General features: G+C 36.3%; 1 protein-coding gene across 7 annotated transcripts in view; it reads right to left on the minus strand.

The window, feature by feature from the left end:
• Nucleotides 1-26,953, minus strand: part of FAT1 (FAT atypical cadherin 1) — a 110,968-nt gene that overhangs the window by 22,469 nt on the left and 61,546 nt on the right. For 5 of the 7 annotated variants that reach the window (XR_009967988.1, XM_062636015.1, XM_062635757.1 and 2 more), the window contains exons 5-14: nt 23,805-24,134; nt 23,064-23,274; nt 20,766-20,834; nt 18,654-18,793; nt 10,619-10,894; nt 10,192-10,402; nt 4,574-8,641; nt 3,830-4,026; nt 2,237-2,390; nt 485-718 (exon numbers count right to left, since the gene is read on the minus strand). Coding sequence is in view for 6 of the 7 variants with exons in the window: in XM_062636015.1 (XP_062491999.1) it covers nt 485-718; nt 2,237-2,390; nt 3,830-4,026; nt 4,574-8,641; nt 10,192-10,402; nt 10,619-10,894; nt 18,654-18,793; nt 20,766-20,834; nt 23,064-23,274; nt 23,805-24,134 (5,890 nt within the window). In the remaining variant the exon portion in view is untranslated. The remainder of the gene's footprint in view (nt 1-484; nt 719-2,236; nt 2,391-3,829; nt 4,027-4,573; nt 8,642-10,191; nt 10,403-10,618; nt 10,895-18,653; nt 18,794-20,765; nt 20,835-23,063; nt 23,275-23,804; nt 24,135-26,953) is intronic. The other 2 variants (XM_062635844.1, XM_062636134.1) reach the window with 1 other exon arrangement.

A 26,953-nucleotide genomic window follows, 5' to 3' on the forward strand; every position in this document is an offset into this window, starting at 1 on the left:
GTGAAGATAAAGAGAAAGCAAAAATCTTAACAGGGTAGCATATGAAGAAAGCTGCAATCAATCAGGGTTGTCTTTATGGTATGATCACTGATGGCTAGCCTGAGAAGCACCCATTCAAAAATTTATGAACACACATTACATGAACTGATATGGTTTGATATTCCTTTCACTTATACTAGGAATAGAAGGCTGGGCCTAACATGTTTTAACATTAATAGCTTATCACACTAAAAATGTCCCGGATTTTGTCCCTCTTCCTCCTCTTATTTTTTGCAGAGACACAAAAGGACTATCATGCAATTTTGTCGCACTTGGAAATCAGGTGTTACATGATTTAGTAGACCTAAATATATCTTTCAGGAATCTAATCCAGCGTGGTACTAAACATTTATCAGTTCTACCGAAAGACTTAACACCTCTCAGGATAAGACTAAATAAATAACTTTGAGACCATGACAAAAGTTATCAATCAAAGAATGCATACCTGCATCTCCATCTATTGCCTGCACTCTTGTCAAAAGGGTTTTAGGCTCTGTGTTTTCAAATACTGTAATGGAGTAAGGATCAGCTGTAAACTCCGGGGCATTATCATTCACATCTTCCAGAGTCAGAATAATATTAGATTGGCAGAATCTTCCTCCTCCATCTGTGGCTTTCATTAGAAGATAATAAACTGCTTGCTGCTCACGATCAAGTGGCATTAATGTTTTCAGTTCACCTATAAAGACAGTAACATACATAAGCTGATGCAACTTGCAAGACTTCAGTATCCTAACGTTTTCTTCTAAAATCTCTGCACTCAGAAAAATGAAAAAAAATATTTCTTTTCAACAGTAATTTCATCAGTGGCTAAGTCAGCATCTGTACTGCGCTAATGAGCTGCTCTTTGAGCAAAGAGTGTCAGTGGACTGTTATTTCAGCTTTTCAAGATTAAATACTAAAATCCTCTGCCTTTTTTCCAAAAGCCTCTGGAACAGAAATTAGCTATAGTAAAACTACCTGATGGTGCAGAAAGGGAGAGAATATATATTCATGCACAAATCCATCTGGTTTTGTGTAAAGAGAATTAAAATATTAGAACTCTGGCTTTAACAAAATTCAAGGTAAAATCCACATGCGATTTTCCTGGGCTATTTAGTTGTGTTCCTTCCACAGCTATTGAGCTGGCTCCCCTCCTCTAACATTCAGTAAATGAACAGAACTATTCACACTATCAAATATAACTTACCACTATGGACAAACCTCTGGAAATCTAACAAATACTTTCTTTCCAGAGTGACAGAAAACATGGTGACAGACACAATGTGCAGCCATTGCCTCCTTTTAAACAATTCAAAAAAGTATCCTGACACTGTTTATGAGTATTCTCATAAACTCATTTGCCAATCTGAATTTATTAAATAACATGTCATCACAGCACACAGGCGACATTCAAATTGAAAAAAAAAAACCAAACCACCCAAAACAACAGTGAGAAAGATCATTCTCATTTATTTTGCCACTGAAGTATTCTCATCTCCTTCTCCATACTTCCACCGTATCTTTGTATTTTTCTTATTTTCTTATTCTTATTTTCTTATTTGTATTTTCTTATTTACTTATTTTTTTAATATTGTTTACTACTCCCTTCTACTGCATGTCTAATGCTGCCTGCAGAGAACAGGATTTTGGCATTAGCTTTGACTTTGTTATAATCCAGAAGACAGGAATGCCTTGAAAACCAAAGTCAGGCAAGTTAAATGTTATTCTCCTTCATATAATGCTTCTAAAACTGGAGGCACTTTTGGTGTTTAGTATGAAAAGGAAGTTTGTTGCTCCTTCTAACCTCATCCCATTTAATATGACAAACCAAATGCTGACAAAGAGAATCTGAATGAAGATATTTTCAATTATAAACCATTACTGCTATTAGTGAGTATATACTGAATACACAATGAATATAAAAGGTAAAAAAATTTATAGCATACATTTAGTCAAGTCACTTCAACATGGAAGCTTCTGGCTTTAGAACAATTACCATATTTACTCTTTAGTTCCTCATATATTAAAATACTAGCTTTTTCAATATATTATTAGCATTTGTGTTGTAGAAACTTTTCAAACAGTTATATAATAAAATAACCCTTACTGGAAAGCTTAAAGTACTGACATTTATGTATGTCTTAATGTAATCATACAACATTCTATAAACTGAGGTGATGATTAGAATTTTGCATAGTGTATAAAGTATTGTTACCTGTGTCTGGAGTGAGTCTGAATTTTTCTGCTCCTGTGCCATGCAGTGTATAAGTAATTTCTGCATTGGAACGAATATCTGCGTCTGTAGCAGATACCTGCATTATCAGTTTGCCAGGAAGCGCATCCTCAGGAACAGAATCAGTGTATAAAGCCTGCAAGATTTTAAAGTTACATTGAAAGACTAAACATATGAAGTAGTAGAGCTTGGAAAGGGATGGGGAAGAAGGAAATACAGATGAGATAATATCCCATTTGGGTGTCTGGTAACATATGAAATGAAACAGAGGATGAAACACCTGCAAATAAAAAGAATTTCTCATTTTCTAATTAATTAGCTCACATCTGTTAGGTTATTCAGAAAGGTAATTAATACTGCAACCATAGGGACTCCTGAATATCACTGCATAGCTAAGAACTCTAAACACTTGTAACTGATTAACTGATAATTAAATGCATTCCTGTAACAGGAGTTATAAATTTTTGGTAACTGCATCTTTTTCTTTTTTTGGTAGATTTCTAGGTCTGACTCAATCTAGAAGAAACTGATACCTGTCTTTTTTGTAAGGAATAAAAAGTTTTCAGTTTAATTAAAAACTAAGAAGAAAACAATCCAGAATTTAAAGGCACTACGCACTCTTACACTCATCCATGTCAGGGATGCACAGTAAATTAGAAGGACTGAGCCTTCTAACACCAATATTAACAAAATTGAAAGTCTAAAACCACTGACATACCAGTAGATATAACTGCAGTTGTTCATACGGAGGTAACCAACACAAACTAAAAAAACACAAAAGAATTAAATGCTCACTATATACTTGATGCTTCCCAGAACAAGAAAAGATTTCCACCTGCTAACATGAAGTTTGTGTTGAAAGATAGCTATGAAAAGTCCAAATGTGCTAAAGTAAAAAACAAAGAAGCTGACCATGAAAAAGCAGGGCTTTCTCATAAGGCAACTGCACATCTTACATGAGCCCACCTTTCTGGTTTGTGGGGTGTTTTTTTGGTTTGGATTGTTTTGTTGTTTTTTTTTTTCTTCTCATTCTTTGTTTTTCATGTCCATTTGTGCAGGCTATCAAATCTGGTATGGTGGATAGCTTTGTAACAGGAAAATGTTTACCGATTACGTATTTTTGGTGCTGTTGAGTGCAGCTGCAGAATAATATTCCAGTCTTTTCAACTCTTTTATCAGAAGAAATGCACAAATACATCAACTAAGTGATGGTATACAGCCTTCTTTGAGACTTCGCTTCCTTCAGAAAATGGAGCATATAAGCTATTATGGCTGCAGCTTAAAACAATTCCGTTTGGAAAAGCATGCATTAACACAGGAGAAACGTACCACAACTCTCCTTATACTCTTCAAATACCCATTAAGTGTTAAAAATACATCAATTTTTTATTTTATTTAAGAAGCCTGTCCATGAAGTAACTTTCCTTTGACAACAGTCTACCTTAATAGTCCAAATTTCTGTTACCAACATAAAAAGAATTGCTATTTGTCAGTATCCTGAGAAGCAATTTCATGAAAATTTCAGATTTTATGTATTGAAGCAGCTGGACATGAAGATACCAAGACTATGCCTACCTTTTCACAAACAGGGCTATTATCATTAGCATCAAGGACTTTAACCTCCACCACAGCTTTAGTTGCAAAGGTCCCATCAGTAGCTGTAATATTTAGAAGGTAATTATCCTTCTCTTCCCTGTCCAAAGGCTTTTTGACATAGACCTTCCATTCATTCTGTATATTTTCAATAGCAAACTGTCCCAAGGGATCACCTCCTGAAATACAAAAAGAAACATTTAATTAAAGAGAGAAATTGCTACTATTACTAGATCAACATTAAGTTATAGTTATAGAGGAAAAAAAGGTAAATGCAAATAAGCAACACTCTCTGTGGTGTTACAGGGAAATAGCTTCATTTTCCAGGTAGAAATAATCAGAAGATGCTCATACAATGAACATCTGTAACAACACTGTATCAAGACATATGCTAAAAACTAATAAAAAACACCATTGGAAATTAATAGCGATTATTTTGTGAAATTTCTTTCATTAGTTAACTCACCACTAATTTAAGTGTAAGTATATTTATAAAATAAAATTTGATATGCAAGTGAACAACAAATGTAGGAAGGCATTTTAAGCAAGGCATACATGAAATGGACAGCCAAAGATCTCTTTTCTAAAACTCTTTTTCCCCCTAAGTTCATATTAAGGCACAGACCATTTTTCTTTGAAGCTCTATGGTTTCAAATACTTTTCAATATCTCACATCATTCCAGGACCACTCAAATGATTATTCTGTCATTATTCAAAAAGATTTACCTGTAATGTAATAGAAGACTTGTTTATTGGCTTCTTCTGTATCAGCATCAGTTGTACTCAAGATGGCAATTACCCCATCAGGAGGGTCATCCTCACTCACTGTTCCTTTATATATCTCTGCAGTAAAGCGTGGTGGATTGTCATTCACATCTGTAACAGTAACTTCAATCACAGCCGTAGAAGACAGTTGAACTTTTTCACCCCGATCAGATGCAATCACTGTGACTTTGTATTTGTCTCGTTTCTCATGGTCAAGTTCTTTGAGAGTGGTAACCCAGCCAGTTTCCATGTTTATAGCAAAGGACTCTATAACATCTAGTTCTTGAGAAGGATCCAAGCTGTACGTAACCTGCCCATTGAGCCCAGAATCCAAGTCAGTTCCTTTAATCTGGATGACTCTTGTTCCAGCTGGCATGTTTTCTACAATGAATGCTTCATAAGGATTGGACTCCAAAACTGGTCTGTTATCATTTGCATCTTTTACCTGAATGCTTACCTCTACTGAGGAAACAACTTTATAATCTTCATTTGCATACTGTGCTTGAACTGAGAACTGGTACCATTTAGTTGTTTCATGATCAAGATTCTTATCAAGTTTCAACTGTCCAGTCTGTCGGTCAATCACAAAAAAAGCATCTCTATTGCTTTCAGGAGTGTTCCCTTTAATCAGACTATATACTAAAGTCTGATTATGCTCTGCTTTGATAACATCTATCTCAGTTCCAATTGGAATGTCCTCAGAAACTGTGTAAGAATAAAATGGCTCCGAAAATTTTGGAAGAGGCACTTCTGGTGGGAGTATTCTAGCATAGACAGGAACAACTGACTCTTTCTGGGGGGATCCACCATCAACTGCTCTAACAAAGAAGGTCAGAAACTCATTTTCTAAACCAATTAAGCTTTCTTTTGTAGTAATTATGCCAGACAATGAGTCAATTTCTAAATTCTCTTTAACATTTTCAGACTGTGCTTCAATAGAGTATGTGATATCTGCATTTGTACCCTCATCAGCATCAGATGCCCAGACTTTAACGACAGAAGTACCCCGTGGAACATCAGATCCAATATTTACTTCATACTCTGTCACTCGGAATTGAGGAGCGTTATCATTGACATCTGTAAGTATTACATTAACAGTACAGAAAGCAACTTTTCCCCCTGAATCTTTGGCCATTAAACTAATGGCAATTACTTTTTCTGCTTGTGTTTCACGGTCAAGCTTTTTAGAAGTAAATATCTGTCCTCTCTCATTTGTATAAAACCTATCTTTGGCAAAGTCATTCACAATGTGGTAAGTGATGTGGCCATATGTACCAGAATCTTCATCAGTTGCTTTAACTTCAGTCACTGAAGTATGCAATGGAGCGTTTTCAGCTAGTTCAACCTCATATTCATTCTGGCTGAAAACAGGACTGTGCATATTGGCACTGGTTACAGTTACGTGGACTTGGGCTGAGCTTCTGAAGACCCCATCAGAAACAGACACATTAAGATTATAATGTGACTTTAGTGTCTGTCTGCGTAGGTTTGATATGGTGATAATGCCGGTTTTACTATTAATTACAAAATTCTTCTGGTCATTGCCTGTCAGAATGGAGTATTCCAGCTTGTCAACATCTGAACTATCTGCATCTGATGCTTGCACACATGTCACAAAATGCCCTCGGGGAGCCAGTTCACTAATCTTAGCTTCATAAAGCAACTGGTTAAAAACAGGAGGGTTATCATTGAGATTGGTTACATCAACAGTTACAATGGTATCACTGCTCAACGGCAGCATGCCGCCATCTATGGCCCTTATTAGTAACTTGTGCTGTTTAATTTGTTCATAGTCCAAAGTTCTTGCTGTAAGAATGAGTCCAGTGATGCTATCTATGTGGAAGTAGTCATGACTTTCACTATTATCCTCAACCAAGTGATAGGAAATCCCCCTGTTTGTTCCAGAATCAGCATCTGTAGCACTCACTTGTACAACAGATGTTCCAATGACAGACGCCTCAGAAAGGGTTGCAGTGTAAGTTTGCTCTGTAAACACAGGATGATTATCATTGATGTCTTCCACTATGATGTCTACAAACACATCAGCGTGGGCCCCTGTTAAGGAGTCTGTTGCTCGAACACTCAGTTTGTAGGCTGGATGAGATTCAAAGTCAAGAAGGGCAACGACATTTATAACTCCAGTGTTGAAGTTGATAGTGAACTGATTGAAAGGATCTCCACCTGTGATGCTGTAAAACACCTTAAGTCCTTCTGGGCTGTTTGCTTGTACATGTACCACAGGACTATGGAGCTGAATGTTTTCTGGTATCTCTGCACTATAGAAAGGTTTTTCGAAAACTGGCATGGCTTTACTCATAACTGTAACTGGGACTGTAACTTCAGCAGAAAATGCAGGGTCTCCTCCATCTTTTGCCACTACTGTGACCAGATACTCCTTGTTTAGTGTATCTGGTTCAAACTTCTTCTTCAGGGAGATTTCACCAGTGGGATCAATTTGGAAATGTTCATGATGTTCTTTGAGATAATAATGCACCTCTCCATTTCTGCCTGTATCTTTATCTACTGCAGTGACACGCTGAATAACATGGCCTACTTCAGAGTCTACTTTAACAACAGCATAATATGGAAGACTGACAAAAAATGGAGCATTATCATTTACATCTTCCACTGTGACTTTAACTACAATGTGTGCAACAACTGATGGTCTATATTCCTCTGTCACTTCTACAACCACATCAAAAGATTCTTGCTGTTCACGATCAAACGGTATTCCTGTTGTTGAAAGGACTCCAGAAGTTGGGCTTATTTTAAATCTGCTGTCTGGATTTAGGATATGGTAAAACAAAGGCTCATTTATTTGATTTCCTATAGCAGTAACAACAGCTATTGTTTTTGCCTCTGTGGAATTCTCCTGCACTGTTGCAGAGTAAGAACTCTGTGTGAACTTCAGCTGGCTTGCCTTGCTTTCTTTCACATTAATTTTTACAGATGCAGTGCTTGCAAATCTGCCATCAGATGCTCTCACTGTTAATTCATATCTGCTTCTTAACTGAGTTGTATTTTGCACTGTTATATCTCCAGTCTTAGGGTTTATTGAAAATTTTTCTCCGATGTTGCCTTCAATAATGGAATAAATTAATTGTGAAAAAATGCCTGAATCAGCATCAGTGGCATTTACGCTGATGACTTCCACGCCTTTATAGGTTGGAACCAACATGGATGTCTCGTACAATTCTCTTGAAAACACAGGAGGACAGTCATTGATGTCAATTACATAAATAGTAACATTAGCTGCATATTCTGCGTATAAATGTGATATCCCCATATCATGTACTTGCACTGAAAAGTGGAAAATATTTGTCTCCTCATAGTCCAGACTCATTACTGTCCAAATGGCACCAGTGCTAGAATCAATGGCAAAATACTTGCGGACAGATGGTTCAACAATTTGATAAACAAGCAAAGCATTAGATTCTTTATCAGCATCTGTAGCTCGAATTACTAATGGAATATTCTTGTCAGTCAGAACCACACTGTTAATTGAAGCTGATTCACTGATGAGTCCTGTATATTCAGCCTGCATAAAAACTGGTGGATTATCATTCTCATCCCGAAGATGTACTAAAACTGTTGCATTAGTGGACAAGCCAGCCATATTTGTTCCTTGCACAGTCAGAGTGTAAACAGGCAAAGTTTCAAAATCAAGTACCTTCTGAGAAACAATGACACCGGAGTTTGGATTGATAGCAAAGGCATCACCTATATTACCATCTTTTATTTCAAAGACTACAGAAGACTGACTGTATGCTGTAACAATTCCAACAAAACTACCAATGCTGGCACTTTCACTGATTTCTGCAGAATATTCTTTGGCTGTGAATTTTGGTGAGGCATTATCAGAAACCGTGACAAAGATATGTACAGAGGTCACTTCACTCAGTGGAGGATCTCCTTTGTCTGTAGCTTTTACCATCAGGTTGTATTCTTCCTGGTTACTACGATCTAATTCCTTTGCAGTTCTAATCATACCCAAAATGGGATCTAAAGAGAAGGAATTTCCAATATTCCCTGTGAAGAAAAAGAAAGTAATTAAGAGGTATACAGAACTTCAAGGATGACTGTTTATTTAGCTAAATACTAAAAGAGAGAACACACTGAATAGTAAAGTCTCTTAGTTTTGTTTGATAAACATTTGTTAGCCTCTCTAGAAAGCTTTCTGTTATCAAGAGCAGTAATTCTAAGTTTGTTTGTGGAAACATTACATAAACCAGTTAGCAAATCTATCCAAGCCTTGAAAATAAATGGAGAAAAATGGTTTAATTTTCCATTTAGAAAAATTAAAAAGATAAGCATTTTTCAGGTTTCAACATTATAAATTCTGTATTTTCTTCAAATTATCTTTGTCACTTGGTTCATGTTTAAACCAAATTAAATACCTACTGAAGCTGAAATAGAATTATACTCAGAAATTAACATTAGTGCAATACAAGTTACATTTTATAATCTAAAATAAGTAGACTGCTTTGAAAAAAGGTGCTTTAATGAATTCATACTTGGCAACCCTAGTTGCTTATGCAAGTATTGTTTAAATCACTGCTTCAAAAATAAACTTCCTGAATTGGACCAATAATTACCTCTTTCCTAGCTTCCTATTAACACATAGGGAAGTTACTCCCTGTGATAGTATTAGAAAAAAAAAACCAAAACTACCCTCTGAGGGTTACCACCTGCCATTTGATAAATGCCTGTTTTCTGTGCATTTTCAAATATATAGCTGAACTATACTGCATACAATATTCAGTTCATGTACTAACTATTGCATACAATATTCAGTTCATCTACTAACTATGGCAAGATTTACATTTTACTTCCTTAAAAAAAACACATTACTAAAGCCATGTTCTCAGCATGGAAAAAAATCATTAAGAACTTCTGAGTAGGCAAGGGGGGGGGTGGGGGGGTGGGGTGTGGTTTTTTGTTTGGGTTTGGTTTTTTTTTTTAGTGGAGGCTCTAAACATAGTGGTATTCTTAGAATATCCCAATACAAATCTAAGCAGCCATTACAAGCATTTAAGGAATGTTCCTTCCATATGCTTAGAAAATCAATTATAATGCTTTTACCACTCAGTAGATCACAGTCCTGTAAAACAAACCTCATAAGTCTTACATTTATTCACACACAAAATTAGATGAATGGAAGAAAGCACTTGTCTCAGGCTCTTACTCTTTCTATGAAACCCTTGCTTTGCCTATGCCACAGAACATCGCTTACATTACCAAGAAAGAATGCTTTTTAGATCTGATTTTAATGCTCCTGTAATTTCTAAAGAACACTCCCCTCTTAAGGGTTGAAAGGTAGTTTTTTCTTCTACTACTACTAAAATGTTCTAAATGTATCTAAAGGATAATACAAATAGCTAAGGGAGGGAGATGACTATTTGCCATTGTAGTCTTCTTTTAAATGCTGAGGCTGTATCTTAAATACCTCTCACAGAATACAACAGGTACACCTGTAGTGCCTTCTTTTTTATAGCTATTTTTAACATGCCTACAGTTGAAATAAAGTATCAGCAAGCATAGTTTCAAAATAAACTGAAGATGTAATAAAGTCAATATACCTGATTCAATAGAGTACACAATTTCTGCATTTTTTCCTTTGTCCTTATCTAATGCTGTAACTTGAAGTACTGCTGATCCAACAGCTGCTGACTCGTACACCCGTCCTTCATTGGAAGAGCTGGTGAACCATGGAGCGTGATCATTTGTGTCACTAACATTAATGACGATTCTAGCATAGTTGCGCTTTACAGGGACATCTTGGTCTCGAACCTGAAGCAGTTAGCATATTACTAGTAATTAGCACTGTTATTTTAGTAGTTCATCAAATATTCATAATTCAAGGTTTAATCTGTACCAATCACAGAGACAAAGACTGCACACAAATTAAACATACAAATAAATGCTTTAATTAAGGGGACAAATTAAAAAGACATTAAAAAAGATCTGTTTGTTACTGGCTACAGAATATAATTTGTGTTTATTTACCATTACTGTAAGAATATGCTGGTTCATGGTCTCATGATCCAGTTTTTCTGAAGTATAAAGAGAGCCAGTTCCAGGGTCCAGACGAAATTTTTTAAGACTGATGGGATCAGTGCTGCCCTGAATAGTATAAATCAGTTTATTCTTCTCATCTCTGTCTGTGGCACTGACTTGCAGAATTTCTGTCTCTGGCATGGTGTCTTCAGGTATAACAACTTCATATTTTGAAGCAGAAAACCGAGGCCTATGATTATTTGTGTCTATAACTTTGATGTACACCTGAAATGATACAATGGGAAGGGGGAAGAATTGATGATACTTGGAAAACAGAGATGAAAAGAGGACATTTTATTAAAAATCAGACCATAACACTGAAATAATTCCACCTCAAGGCAATCTTTCTTTCAGGGACAGGATAAGATCTAAGAGGTGTAGAGAAGAAGAATCTCACTAAACCTGTATCTGCCTCACCTTTCCCAAAGTCAACCCAGAAATCTATACAATCAAAAATACCTTAGGTAAGGTATCTTGAAGGGAATTATTTTTGTCTAAAGCATGATGAAAAAGAACTTATCAGTAATTTTGGAATAAAAACAAGAAAAATAAAATTATCTCAGTCTGGGTTCCAGGGTGGGTAAAATTCTTTTTATTTGTGCAAATTTGGAATTCTAAGCAATGCTTTACAAGGCAGTGGATACACTGTACCTCCCCTTGCTCTCATGTGGAAGCAATCTTCTTTCATTCCTTACATTTCCAAGTCTAGGCAAGAACATAAAATTGTGGAATTCCCACGAAAGTATATTATTTCAAAGAACCACAGGTATTGCTTGCTCTTCTTCAACAATTTAGCTCAATCTCTGCATAGGTAATTGGTCACACCATTTTTCTGGAGTTACAGTTAAATTAACTTTGATGCTTCAAATTGTGCTTTCCCACAGAAATTCAGCTGGGTTCACTTATGTGCTATGCAGGCAATGATCTCTTTGAATCATAATGTTCACTGAAACCACACAATATCCCTGCACACCACTTGCCCTTCACAGCACTGAACTCTTGTACAGAAAGAGTAAGACACTCAGCCACCATCCTGTTCCATCAACAGTGATAATGTTAAACAAGCAACAGTAATGCAGAGGAGCTGGCAGGTAGGCAGCAAAGACCCCAGAACACATGGCTAAATTCAAGTTCTTTATGTGCTGCACATACAGCCATGCTTTTAGCCACTCAAAGGTTAGCTGCTTTGTATAAATTAACTGCCATCAACACATGTTTAAAAGTACTTATCAAAAGTGGGTTAGATTACTATTTGGAGATACTTATTGTTTCCCATTGATACCTGGTAGAGTCTAGAAATAAAATATAATGCAGTAGAAATCAGATTAGATGAATCCTGATGGTGGTAAGTAATGAAGAAATGTCATGCATTTTGCTACAGGAAAAGAAAACTTCCTCAACTTCAACCTTGCAAAACTAGAATCTTATGTTAAAACTTCTACCAAGGAAAAACAGATGCTGAGTGTATCAACAGGAGTCATACTGAGTCTTCTCAAAAAGTGGGATATTGCCCACTCTGGCACCTGAAATAACTGTCACCAGAAAGACTGTTTACACTGACAGTTTTACCTGGATAATATTAAAAGAACAGATAAGCATATAAAACGGAATATAGGAACAGAGTTGAGGTGACAGATGTGGAATCTCAAGTCAGAAGACACATATGGAATAAAAAGCCAGGTAAGGAACAAAAAGGGATTTAAGTTTGTAAGTTTATTCGAAACAATCTGTTATTTAACAATGCCACCAGAAAATATAAAGAGCAATCAAGGAGAAGAAAAGTCCATACCAGATTACAATTTTGCCTCAGTCTTATTCACCAAGAACAATAGGGAGCATGACCCTGCACAAAACAAACTAAAAATGAAACACTGCAAAGCAGTGATGCTGCAATAAACCTCTAAGTGGACACAAATCACCAAGATGGGAGCCACTCCCAGGTTCTGCTGGACTGCAGGATAAAAAAACCACAAAACTGAAAAACCCCATGATAATCCCCCTAATATAATACACTGTTAATAACACTGAGCTCCACCTCCAGAGCGCCAGTCAGGGTGGAGAGGGAAGCACACATATGTATGTGTGGACACACTAGTGTGTGCACACACACGTGCCTTTAACTTTTTTAGCAGATGTAGTCCTAAGCATTGCAGGTCTCTGAGCCATAATCCAATACATGGTACCTTTAGGGAAATATTCATAAACGTTGGTAGTTTTTTAATATTTGAAACAGTCTGACAGGATAAATGCAAAACTGCAGAGGCAAACTCTGCCTACCACCTAGATTTCCTAGAAAATGCAAGAAATAGGAAATGAACTAATCATTTGGCACATTGATAAAAATCCTTGCAAGATGTTGCTATGGAAACTAAGGAGTTTGGTTTTGTCATGAATTAGAAACTGATTAAAGGAACAGAGTTGGAACAAATATTGATTTTTAGTGGGGAGAAAAATCAATGGTAGGTGATCCAGGACACATATTAGGTCAAGTTTTTAAATACATTCACTAATAAAATCAAGCAGAAAATGAACAGCAAGAATCAAAAGAACATGACCTTAAATATGCAATTCTTTTATCATAAGCACAGTTGTTGGTTTAAATCCTGTATAAATAAAATACATTTTAAGGCATCTTGGAAGAAGAAATATGGAAGGGTCCAATGCAGTCAGTCACTGAGCATTTTAGTAAAAACAGATGCTCACAGAACACTGGTGCTCCTGAATACGAAAAATGAAACCAAACAAAGATAGTCAACAAATAAAAAAAAAAGGAGGTGGGGACCTGAAAACCCCAAACCTCAATACAAATAAAACTACAGAAATATTTTTGTATAAATAAAAGGCTAAAAGACTGTATACAATTACAACACTTAATTAATGGATACTATGCTTTCAAAATGAACACATTGACAATTTTTTAAATCAATTCCCACTCTCTCGAAAGATTATTAATTTCACACTCAGAATAGCAGTAAGTGAAAAAAGAAAGTGTCAAATTTTATAGATTTAAATAAAACCTGCTGTTTAAGCTCATACCTATTTCCCCTCTGATAATGTTTCTCTACACCCCTCTGCAGACTCTGGTGGATAAGGCTGATGTGAATTGATGGGCACCCTTTTGATAACTCGGCTAACTGCATGCTGGTCTGTTTTAATAAGGGAAGCAGCAGGCATGGGGCAAGGAATTACTCCCCTCTATTTGATACTCACTGGTGGGACTCTAGATCCACTAGAGTTTTGGACACTTCAGTCCAAAAGAGATCCTGACAAACTTAAACCCAGTGAAGGCCTACTAAAATCAATGGGGATCTAAAAGCTCTCCATCCACTGTGTAAAGGGAGTGCTGCTGGAAAGAAAGCCAGACTCTTCTCAGAGATGCACAGTGAAAGGACACTCCCAAGCTCCAATAAGGGAAAATACAGAAAGCCTAAGAAAAGAATATTTTTCAAGGAGGGTTGTTAAACACTAATGTAAAAGCAGGTCCAAGGAAAAGCTGCCATGCCCTGTCATCCCAGGTACTTAGAACCTGACAAGTCCCTGAGCAACTTGATCCAGCTTTGCAATCGGCACTACTTTAAGCAGGAGTTTTAACTAGATGAACTCCAGCAGCTCTTTCCTATCTAAACTGTTAAATAAATGCAGTAAGGAAGCTCTACTTTCAAGACAGGGACTGTTACCAATGTTAAGTGACAGGTGTTAGATGTGAATTTTCCTTTTAAATGTAAAAGGATCAAATTTTCATATAAAATTGTTAAGGCCTTCATATTAAATGAAAGGCACCTGAAGTAATAATATTAAGTGCAATTTTAAAGATTGACACAGAAGAATACGGGTTTGCAAACCTGAGAAAAAAGTACAAGAGCTTGTGTTACTCTAAAGTAACATGTATAATACAATAAAACTAGCTATTGAGCATTTCTCAATGAAATCATGAGATTAAATTTAAATGAAATAGACTATCTCCTAAGAAAGAAGTTGCACATTAAAAGAGCACACTACAGAAAAGTTTAACGTTACTGGAACATGTGATCTCCAAAACAACAATGGTCTGGAACTGAAAAATCTTGACTTGTCTTGCAGAGCTATACAAGGACTGTGTTGCACAACTGCTCTCTATTCACAGATCTCATGGAAAGCAATATAGCCTGGCTACACAGACAGAGAACACAGCAGCCCAGGATTATTTAGGGGAAGTATTTGAGCTCTACTAATTAATTGATAGGTAAAACCTAAATTTCCATAGGAAAGCATTAATTACTAGCAGCCTATAGCAGAGAGATGCGCTTTGACAAAACATACTCAGTTTTTAATATCTGAACTTGTTCCTTTGGACTGTTTTAATCTAATTTTTCATTTGCTGATTCTATGTGGAATTTAAAATCTCCTCCTCTCTCCATTCATAATTATACTTACATTGATATGTTTATAATACTTCATATAAACAAAAAAGTTATATTATCCAGAGATAATATAACTGAATTCCAGCTCTAAAATGACTCTGTGGAGCAGTGTGGTGATGGCAACCAAAAATACACATTTAATCGATGAAGAATATTCAATCCTTCATTCCCAAAGCATAATATCCATATGCATTTTGCATAAAGCAAGATTAAACATTCTGCAACAGCACAGCAAAAGGTAAAATCCTGCAATTACCTTTAAACCATCTTAAGTAATACTTCTGGCAAAAAAAGAAAAAAAATGATAGACTTAGCAATGACTGCAAGGGGCTACAGCTAGAAACAGGATATTCATTTTTTGTTTCCCCCAAAATGCAACTCAATAGTTCATATATTGCCACTTACAGCCTGTCAATAGCCTTTTCTATTTCAGACAAAAAGAGAATAAAATAAAAACATAAGTACATCGAGTTATATTTTTAATGATACTCCTTCCTAGTATGACACTAGTAATCTCTAACATCATCTGTCAAACATCACTACTGTAGGCCTGGAATTTGTTTGTCCTTGCTTTGCATCATGCATTTGGCATCTAGATGGATGCAAAAATCTAACAGACTCCACGCCTACTACTGCTGTATTTTTCAAAAAAGCTATTTAACTGAAGTCCTGAAGGAGTCAAATGCTCTACAGATGTTAATGGCCTGAGGCCAGCAAATGCCTTCTAGTTTAAAGTCAGATTCAATACATTGCTTTCACATAATAAGATTTTCTTTTCTTGTCCCCCTCCCCAATGTCTTGAAAATGTAATTTCCTTTTTCAAATTAAATGTAAAATTATTTAAACTGCTGTTAATCAAGGTCTGTTAAATTGTTTACTGTGTTTCCAATGTTTACAGCAATTACTTTGTAAGCTAAAAGCTGTGTGTATGGCATATTGTTGTGCCTAATGTATGCACTCAGTATGCAGAATTTCTTTTGCCTGTCACTTCATTTTAACTGCTCTCAATTTATCAGCTTTCAGAAGAATCCAACACCACATCAACACTCAAACTGTAATCATTATTATTTCAGCAGTGAGTAATGGAATTTACACACTGGCAGCCATAAATCATACCTTCAACTTGGATTTCCTAACAACATTTTTAAATTCCCTGAAGTTAAGCCTCATCTGAAATGCATCTTCTCAACAATAGCCCTGAAGACTACCTTAACAGAGTAGCCCATTTGGGTGGGCCAGAAGTTACAGGGGAGATAAGAGAATCAGTTAAAATCAGGAGTTTCTTCATGCATCAACAATTGTAGAGTTTGAACTAATCAATGCTCCTCCATCTATATACCACAGTAATGTGAGACTCAAAACAGCAAGAGCATTAATTGTATTTATGCCACCAGAAGGGGAAAAACGAAGACAACGCAAAGGAAGTCTTTGTGCTCTCCTGTTAACAGAAACCACAGCCTCTAATCTTGCCAACTCTAGCTGAGAGGAAAGACGCGAAAGAAAATCATGCAAAAAACAATCAGAGACAGTAAATTTGAGACTACTATTCCAATTCTTGTGCAGAAGATTGCTGTGGTAAATGTTGATATTGTTCACTCAGCTTTACAAAATTCTAAAATAACAAATTCATTTAAAGAAATTGGACAAAAGCTACACTGTGCACTTCAAGAATCACATAACCCAGAGGAAGAGAAGGGGTGAGGGTTAAAGTATTTTTGTGACCTTCCAATTCTTGGTTGTTCTAGAAGACAAAGCAGATTATGGTTGAACTGTGACAGCTCAGGACGCCTGCACAAATTCAGCTATATAAGCAGCAACACTGGATAGAATATCTGTAGTCATCAAGACCAAATATTCAGCCTTTACTAGCCCCCAGGCTACCTCAACACACTCTGCATGGTGGCGTTTTTGACTGCATTCTTGGGGCTGGGGAGAAGTGGGTGTGGAAAGCCTATTGCTGTCTTTCTCACTTTCCTGGCAAAAGGAATTCTCTTTAGCCGATTTGGATTTCTTTCATTATTTCTTTCTCTCTTCCCATCCCCCATCCCCCCCCAACCCCCCCCCCCCAAGTAATTGATGCCTTTTATCCAGCATTCTGTAATTAGTAGAAATGAATCTGCTCAGTATTTTTACTACAACTAGGCAATAAATTTAAAGACGGATTCTCCAAACCTTTCATGGTGTTTATCAGCACCAGAAACAATGGCACCACAGCTGTGATAGCTGCAAGTTCTGACTGGGGGACATGTTGTTGTGTTTGGAGATTTATGGTCTAGAATATCACTCTCAACTGTCACCATTAAAGGAAAAGGCAGTTCTCAGAGGAAACTGCTAACTCTGCAATCTTCTACTATTGAATTTAGTCTACTTGACCTATCAAGCCTCTAGACTTTCAGCCAGCTCAATAAAGATGCTGTTTCAAATCCTAAACATTGACAAGAAACATCTTTCCCTCTGGCCAAAAGGAGGAAGACAAGATATAAGGCATTAGAAAAGATGTCAGGAAACCATGCATACTGCACAAGAGTTCAACAAGAAATTGCATTCATAACACAGATTTCCATTACAGAAAAGACAGCAGTAACCTACTTATTACTCTTTGAGGTCCTGAGGGGTAGATCAGTGACAGGGGTAGGTAAGAAAGACACATCACTGTCTCAATCCAATAGTCTTAAATCAGTAAATAAATAGTTTTCTTTCTGTTTGCAAGAAAACTGGAGCCTGTCTAAGCTCCTGGCTCCATTCACAATCAACCTCAGCTAAACCTTACTTCCAAACATACTCAAGGTCTGGGTGGGGAAAACAAACTAGATGAGAAAAAACAGCAGAAATACACATCATAACCTACTTTACTACAAGTTATTTCCAGTAGTGTCACAAAAGGCTTCTGCCTTAAAGTGAACTTACTAGTTCAACTGCAAATAACTGCCACCACTATTAAAACTTAGTAAAGAGGTAATTTGAAAAGATTTGGTTTGTCTAAGATTGCTGCTATCTGGACAGTGTTTAACAATCTCTACCTTCACTGAAGCTACAAGAAAGTACTCAGAAATATACACAGAGATGTTATCATCTAAACCTTGTTTCTGTATGTACACTATACAGAAGGAGCAGCTCAGTTTCATAAAATGGTACTTGTACATTGTACTGTCATTCACAGATCTTGGGTGGAGAGAACCAAGCAACCTTAAAATGGTTGTCTTTTAAATTTCAAGTGAAGTAACCATATTATTTGGTGATTCTGGGGGAGCTGGATAAAGAGAAATAATCCAGATAAGAAGTAGTAATCCTTTTCTTGTGAATAAATCATGCAAGGAAGGGTTTAGTTTATGTTTTAATTTATTTAGCTCATGTAGGAACATGATACAACTTAAAAGCTGCTGATTCAGACTACAGCATAGGAACACATAACCTTCCACCTGGACTGCCAAACATGTCTCCAAGAATATAAGAATCCACTTTTCTTTCAGAGTCACAAACCTATATAAAAAAAATTCATTGTCCAGGGAGAAAATGCGATACCCTCCCCACCCCCCAGCTACAAATTCCTTCTTCTATATGTGCTTCATGAGGAAGTCCATTACCTGAGTGCTGATAGATCTGGTTCCATCTGTTGCCTCTACTGTCAAGTTGTAATTTGACTTCTGTTCTGCATCAAGAGGTCTAGCAACAATGATAGTTCCAGTACCCTTGTCCACATCAAATCGACTGTCATAGTTGCCACCTTGTTCAGGAAATTGGGAGAGGAATAAGTTCATAAAACACAGCACTGTTTCATTGTTTTCATGTATGATCATGGTCTGTCTTCAAATGCTTAATGAAGGTGGAGCTATACACACATATATATACACACTTATTTTAAAACATTTTTTTTAATTTTATTTTTCTGATAATGTGATATGCTCCTACTTACAGATATTTAAAACTGCATAGTTTTGGACAAAGCTGATTTGTCTGGCTCATGGAAAGTTAGCAGGTGGATTCTTAGCAAGATTCTCCACTTTTTTTTTTTTTTTAACCAGAATTTAAAGATTTCAAATAGCAGGAAACGGAGAATTACTATGTGAAATTTGATAGCTTCTTTCTAGCAGACTGCCAGGCTAATTAGGGGAAAAAACTACTTTGTAAGAAATTAAATGAAAATCCCAAATCATTACACAGTCAAATTTGTGTCTTTTGGATAAGAGCAAATTACTATAATCATATATGACTATGGATAAGGTTAAAAAAGCTACAGTACTTGAAAGGATTCTCATCTTAATGCCAAGTATCTGAAGAACTCACTATCTTATGCCTACTGAGATAAGCAGGACACAGACGAGTGCTAAATTTTAAATGTCCAGTGTTTAAATGTGGACAAGCTCCTTCTCCGAAGCAAATTATCTTAACTCCCCTTGTGAAACTTTTAAATTAGCATTTGAAATAGTTAAATAACTGTATAGAGCAATAGGTACACTTAACTGTTTAAACATTTAATTGATCATCATCATGCCACCCCAAGCAGACTGTCATGAGAATACACTGTCCATTAAGTCATTGTTAGCAATGATAAATACTGCCATTTAACTACAATTGCTTTAGACCTCTCAATAAACTGCCTGAAATAGAGAAATCAATTTTTATTTGGTCAAGCCAGTGCTAGATATGGCAAACCAATTTCTCCTAATTATGTGCATGTGTTTTTCTAATTATGTTTTACAAGGATAGTGTTCAGATATCCAAGTGCCTTATTATTTTTTTAAGAGTTTTTACATGTTATGCTTTATAAATCACTAAATGCCTTTTGCAAAAAGCCAAGACTAGAAGTGAGAGGGTGAAGTTCCAAAGGCTGCAAATTTATACTTAATTCAAGAAAGAACAGCAAATACTGAAACAGGCCCCCATTCACATGTAAAAAGGAATTCACCTTTAGAAGGTCCCATTGCATGACAGACATATCAGTTTAGGAAAGATGGGCTGGATTCTGCTTCAATGGATTTAAGATATTTGATGACAAAGATAATTCAATCTTCCTAGTTTCATTGAAAGCCAGTTCCTTTAACTGGCCCATCAGTAGTTTCTGAATCACACAAATGGATATGAGCTGGACAGCATAAAAGGCAGACACTTTTTAAAATTTATTTTTCACTTTTTTAACAGGTGTATTTGCAATTCTTTTAATGGGCTTTGTGCAAGACAGCAGCTTCAGAAAGCGAGTCTCTTAACTTTTGTTTTATAGCTGGCATGCAATACCAGTTACCCACGTCTCAATGAAGTCATCTCCATTTTAAGGGAAGAGTAGGATGCATGAATATGAATCTGTTCATTCCGTTTCCCTGATACAAAGACCAGCTCTATAACCAACTTTTTTTGTTTGTTTGTTTTGTTCCTTATCAAGGAAATCACAAAGATCTTGCCTGATTTTTGTAGTAGTGTTGATATCTGGTAATCCGTTGAAGCAGAATTCAACCCAAGCTTCTGCATCTGGTACACGGAAAGTGTAACAGCACCAGTTTTGGCCAAAGCCAAAACTGGATGCTCTGAATTGATGCTGTATAAATGTAATGATGACAAAACAAAACAAAAACGAACCTGTCACAAATGCAACCGTGAGCACTTTGATTTCCGAAGGGTTAATAAAATAAATATTTTATAAATGTACGCTTTCATTTCAGATCTCATAATCTGGTAATAAATTATGTGATCTCAGCAGATACCTTCTGCTGTACAGTTCAGGTCACAAGCCATCTGAAAGATGTAAAATACTTCACTAGCAAGCTTGTCTCCTGGCTCAGCCAAAAAGAAAGAAAGCATGGAAAGCAAGCACAGAACACAAAGGAAAGCTGTCAATCAAATTAATTCATGCTATTAGAAACAGTAAAAGAGGGCAGTAAAGACACTGCCTGTAAGAGTAGCCAATAACTTCACAACATGATCACATATCAAACTTTCTGAAACAGTTTTACTAAGAAAGCAGTCAAAATAAAATGGTTTATTTTACAGCGCATGGCCAAGTTCTGCTCTTTCCCCTTACAGAGTTTATGTTTCTTTTTAAAAATAGCAGAAAATGTCATCTATTTTCTGTGCTAAGCATACAATAAAAATTCTCTAAATGTCCAAATTGTGTTGCGTGCTTAGAAGGAGCAAATCAAAATCATACTATCATCAGAATTCTGTTCAGATGTACATACTGTTCAGAGTGCACAGCAACTGAATACAACTAAAAGACAATAGAAAAGTACTTCCCCAATCTAATTGACAAGTTTTTCTAATAAGAGACCCCAGGAAATGTCATTTGCTGTATCACAGTACCACACAGTATGCTAGAGATTGGAAGGGACCTCAAAAGATCATCTAGTCCAATCCCCCTGTACTCTCTGGAAACTCTCAAGACCTTCTATCTACTGTCATCTCCATGAACCACTCACCTTTTTCTGACAATATCCCTTTCCTAACCTTTCCTTTAATAGTCTACAGGGTTCCTTTCCTTTCTGGTCTACAGATGTTTTGTTTGCTGTTGACTGGATAACCCTCCTTGACTTGGAGCACATGGAACCTTCTCCTTGCTCCTGCTCATTTAAGTCACTTCTATTTTTCTGCTTTTCTACTCCCATACCTATGCATGTGTGTGCTCAAGAGAAGTAAAAGAGCAGCCTCATTTCCAAAATACCTCTAATGCAGAGAGCTTTTCCCCTATGCAAGTGGAAGAAGGCATCCTGAACTCTTTACTTTGTCTCTACACAGTTGTAAAGATGTCTAACCCCTTGGTTTGTCTAAATGCAAACATTTTTTTTCCAACAATGATCTATTCGGACAGGAACTTTTTTTTTTCCAGAATACATTAGATTAATCTAAAAAAGTCCAACCAAACCCCTATGTAAATATTTAATATATTAGCAGTGATTACTGATGTCATCACATGTTGCTCATGCGTGAAGCGTGAATTGAGGAAAGAGTTGTGTCTGTTCTCATGTGTTTTGAAGTTTTCTGAGAACACCCTCAAGTACTGCCATTCATATATTCCTGCCACATGTATTAGTTCTGCAAACTTTGTTTTTAACTGTTGCTGTTCTCAGCATCCTTCAGGAAATACATACCAGCAAAACGAACCTTTAACTAAATTCTTAAGAAATAATTCAAAAAATGCTCTCCCCAATAACACCATAACCATAGCTAAAATTTTCAGTAGTAACCAAGGTGAAAAAGATCCTTCTCTCTCTTGAGAACATGGTGGAAAAATCCCAATGTAATAGGTTTTAAGACCAGATACAGTTCACTGTAAGACACCTCTTCTGATACAAGGCTGTGCTATTCTTCTGGATTCTAAAGCACATAAACACATGGCACAATTTGGTTTTAGTATCAGTTATACAGTGAACACTGCATACTTTTGCTACCCACAGACCTAGTGAATAAGTCTAAAATTTTAAAGTCACCACAGCATGAAAGTAGTCACATTACTGATAAGAATTTCCCTTGCAATGGTACAGGCTCAGCTATGGTATAGTAGTAAGAATATGTACATGCAAAAGTCTTCTGGGGCTAGGAACATTGCAAGCCTTCCTTTTAGTACTGAATCAAGTGACAGTAAACTGAGAAGCAGCCCACAGGATAAGAAATCAATATGAACAGTATAATCTCACTTCAGGTGTACTATCCTGATTTGCAGAAAGCAGGTATTTTATTTCTTTCGCCATCCTAATGTCTATGAATTTGATTAATTTCACTGACACAATATTCATAAGTCATTACCAAAACTGCAACACAGCAGATATTCTTCAATGTAATTTTAATCTTTGATATACAGTGGCATTGATAAAAATTTGTTATTTTGATTTATAATGAAATAAGGGGAAAAGTATCTACAGATACTAGAAAAGAATCTACAGCTAAAGAATGCCAACACCTTGCATTATTTAGAGGAGAGATTAGGAAACCAAGCTGCTACGAGCCCTCCAGTATCTCAGACCCCATGTGTTTGTTTCTAATAATAAAAGCTCTTAAAGCATCCTTACCCGTTATGTCAAACCAAAGTGGTGTTCCAAGAGGTTCAACAGCTATTACACCAATCATGTGAGCAACTGGGTCACTTTCCATCACCGTAAAAGAAAAAAATGCTTCCTCAAAGTAAATGGGCTCTGTGGGTGGGACGGGCTTTGGAATCCACTCTATGTGAAGCCGTGTAGTTGATGATTTTTGCGGGCGACCATTATCTACAGCTTTAATCTGAAACAGACACATCTTTTAGACTACAGGATTGCATAAATCACTATGTTGCATAAATGGAAAAGTAGTAAGACGCTCCAAGCATATTTGCTTGTGTGAGATATGCTCAAAAAGGTTAAGGGTCTCTCAAAGTGGCACTTGCCCTTCATTATCAGAGCAGCAAATGGAGAAAAAGTATGCAGCACCTGACAGCAGCACAAACTGTTACCATAAATTCACTTTTATTTAACTTTCTTCCTGAAATAGAGTGAATCTGATTGCTTACGTTCCCTCATCATGTTCATTATCTGTCATGTTCCGGAAAAGTACACCAGCTTCTTAACTCACTCAGTACAAACATCTGAAATCATCCTTTAACCAAAAAAAAAGAAAACAAACAAAACAACCCCCAAAACAATACCTCTGGATTTGTTGAAATTTCTTCCTTCAGATACTGCAGTCACTCATCTGCCAGCTACTGAATAAGAAGCTATGAAGATACAGATAAAAGAACACTCCACTTATTCATGATATACAAAATTTTGACTCACTGAAAGAATATCATAGTCCCTTGCTGCAGAAAATTTCTTTGAGGAAACCACGCCAGTTTTTGGTTCAATAAAGAATTTGCCATGTTCATCACCGTCTTCTATGCTGTATGAGATCTCTGCATTGGGGCCTTCATCTTTATCTGCAGCAATAACTCGATAGATTGGCTCTCTCCTAGCAGTTCTCTCTCGTTCTGGCTTACCACGCTCTGGAAGACGGATTTTGTAGAACTTTTGCAAGAACTGAGGCTTATTGTCATTCTCATCTAAGACTTTCACAATCACCCGTGCAATTGTTGATTTTGCAGGAATACCATTGTCTGTTACCGTTACCTGTTTTTATTAAAAAGGATATGGTTAGCACTCAATTCAAACATAGTACTTCCAACAATGTTCTTTTTAAATGAGATTTTCTTAAAACTGCCTACGACAACTGTAAAGTAATGCCTTACTATCAGTTAAAGACCATTGTGTAAAGCTATTTGGTCAATATTTACATAAGGCAGTACAAAAGCTGATTCAGCTACTATCTTAATATCTTGCTGCTTGATGGATGTAGGAAAAGATAGATACATATGAAATCTATTTCTCTATTTTGCAGCACTGTAACTGAAATATTAACAAGTACAGGAACAGCACATGAGTATCTCTGATGTAACAGAGATGTACTACATAAAGATATTACACTTTCAGCATAGTGTTTCCTTGCCACTTTCCAATTTAATAATTTTATTTTACTCTTCAAAAGATGCCATTCATATAAGTTTCAGAATTTGACAGGCCTATGCACTAAAAATCCCCTATGTTTTAAGACATAAAATCACTACCTTGTTTGAAAGAAGCTTAAGAAATAGCTTTTCAAGGAAGACACACAACAATCTATTTCCACGGCCTAAATGAAGTGGGAAATGAAACCAAGTCTGCTCTTCCAGCAATAGTAAAAATAGCAATAGTAAAAATTTCTGCTAAAAAAGCCAGGAAATTAGTATAAAATATTTTACAATATTTATTCTAGGACTGATCTAATGTATTGGCACGAGTAGTGAACGTGAACAAAGTAAGAGTTATGTTAATTTGAAGTCAGAAAACAGAGAACAAAATCCTTATGTAATGAAAAAGGATCAAACTGATGGAAAATAGTTCTTTTATAGGACTCTTACCTTTAAACATTAACTTTTACCTATATCATCCTTTATTGGTTAATAAGGGGTTAAATATGAGCATATGTATATTACTTTAGCATCTATTTCAAAGAAGATATGAGGCTTATGTTCCTGCTTCCTGCAAGAGTTCAAGTTACAGAATGAGGCCTATCATTTTCTGTCTGCACCCTGGCATCCATATAAAAGCCAATTATGCACTAGTAACAGTATTGTCCTTCACTTCCTTTTCCTCGCTCTCTCCCTCCTGCCCCCTTTCAAATAATTTTCATTGACTCTATGTACTTCCTTATTATTAAACAGAAACACACAGGGATGTCTCAGGGTCACCTATGCCAGCTCTGCTGTGATTACAGGAAACTGATAAACTGAGATATGCTCATCTAATTCTTCCAGATACTTGTCAAAGATGTAGAGGAATGCAAAATTAAATAATTAAAAAAAAATAATCAAACACCAACTTTTTCTAACAAATTCTATGGGAAAGGTATGTTGCACACTGCAGTTTCATTCTTGTTTTGAGTTTGCAAGGAAGATACAAGTCTTTGTTGTGAGGGAGCTTTGTAGAGATCTCAGTTGCTACAAATACACTGGGAAAACATTATAAGGAAGATACATGGTTGGACTTGATGATCTTAAACGTCTTTTCCAACCTGAATGATTCGATGATTCTAAGACCAGTGCTGCAGATTGTGCTAAACAAAATCAACCCTCCTTAACTCAAACAAAAAGACCCTATACACTGAGATACAGGATATCTCAGTTCCAACAAGGCCACCCCAATCTGGGGGGGAACACATATTTTTTTTCAAGAATATGGATGGTGAATTCCTTCACTAGTTCTTAGAATACCCTGTGAAATCTGATTATCGAAAACCAAAAGGATTAAAGGATAATATGGATACAAAATAATGAAATGAATACTAATGGAAGACTAGAAAATTTACATTGACACGAATGAGAAGACGATCAGTTTTTCCCCTTTCCCATCTAAATAAAATGAAACATGCTATAACTTGAAAGTATGAAGAAAAAGTGTGAGTGATTAGCCACAACAAAACACATGAAATGAACATGAAATGGTAGGATTTCCACATGTATGAATATCTGCTCCCTTTAGTACTTGCAATGGAACATCTCCATTTTGCATTTGGAAAAAAAAAAAAAGCAAACCACCCCAAAACCACAAAACACAACCCAAAAGAGGAAATTCCAAACAGTACAGAATAACTTGTCTGTTAACATAAAATCAGCATTGCCCTGAGTTTGATTTGAATGTAACATCACCTTTGAAGGCATTACTGACATAATAGAATACTCGAAAATGAGAGAGTAACATGAAGCTAACCTAAAATAACTGCATTTGAGAAGTGCCAACTGGCACTCAGAAAACAGTTACAAGTTGGGAATAAAAGAAGGGGCACATTAATCACTATTATGTAAGCAGGAGTGCAATCAAGGATCAAATTTAATAGCAAACAAGAAATAAACCCACCAACCCATCTGATCAACATTTCAGTGCTCAATTAATTAGCCAGATGCTCAGCACTTGGCTCATAATCCCACCATCCTGTGCATTTCTAGGTTTTTTAGTTTCAAAGCTCTCAACATAAAACTAACAAATGGGAAAATGGTTACTCTGGGCCATGCTGTCTGTCAGTATTGCTCTGTATTTAAGAGTTCTTCTGTTGTTACTTAGTAGACGTTTATTTAATACTTTAATAACCATCTGGGATTCAAAATGCAGGAAGAATGAAGAATTAAAAAGGATACCAGCAGGCCATAACCAATATTACAAACTAACAACCAATCAGCTTAATCTGCTATCTTTACAGAGAATGCTGAAACCAGACAGTTTTATGCACCATTGTGTGATAACGTAACATTAAAAGAAACTTTCTGAGTTCCATACATGTTATCTTGATATAACTTAAGGTTAAATTAGCAGGCATGACTGCTAGCAGACAACTGCCCATAACATTACACTACTAG

The sequence above is a fragment of the Pezoporus occidentalis genome, unplaced genomic scaffold (assembly GCF_034315485.1).
Source record: "Pezoporus occidentalis ecotype Australia unplaced genomic scaffold, CSIRO_AGI_Poc_V1 ctg1, whole genome shotgun sequence".
Taxonomy (NCBI): Eukaryota; Metazoa; Chordata; class Aves; order Psittaciformes; family Psittacidae; genus Pezoporus; species Pezoporus occidentalis.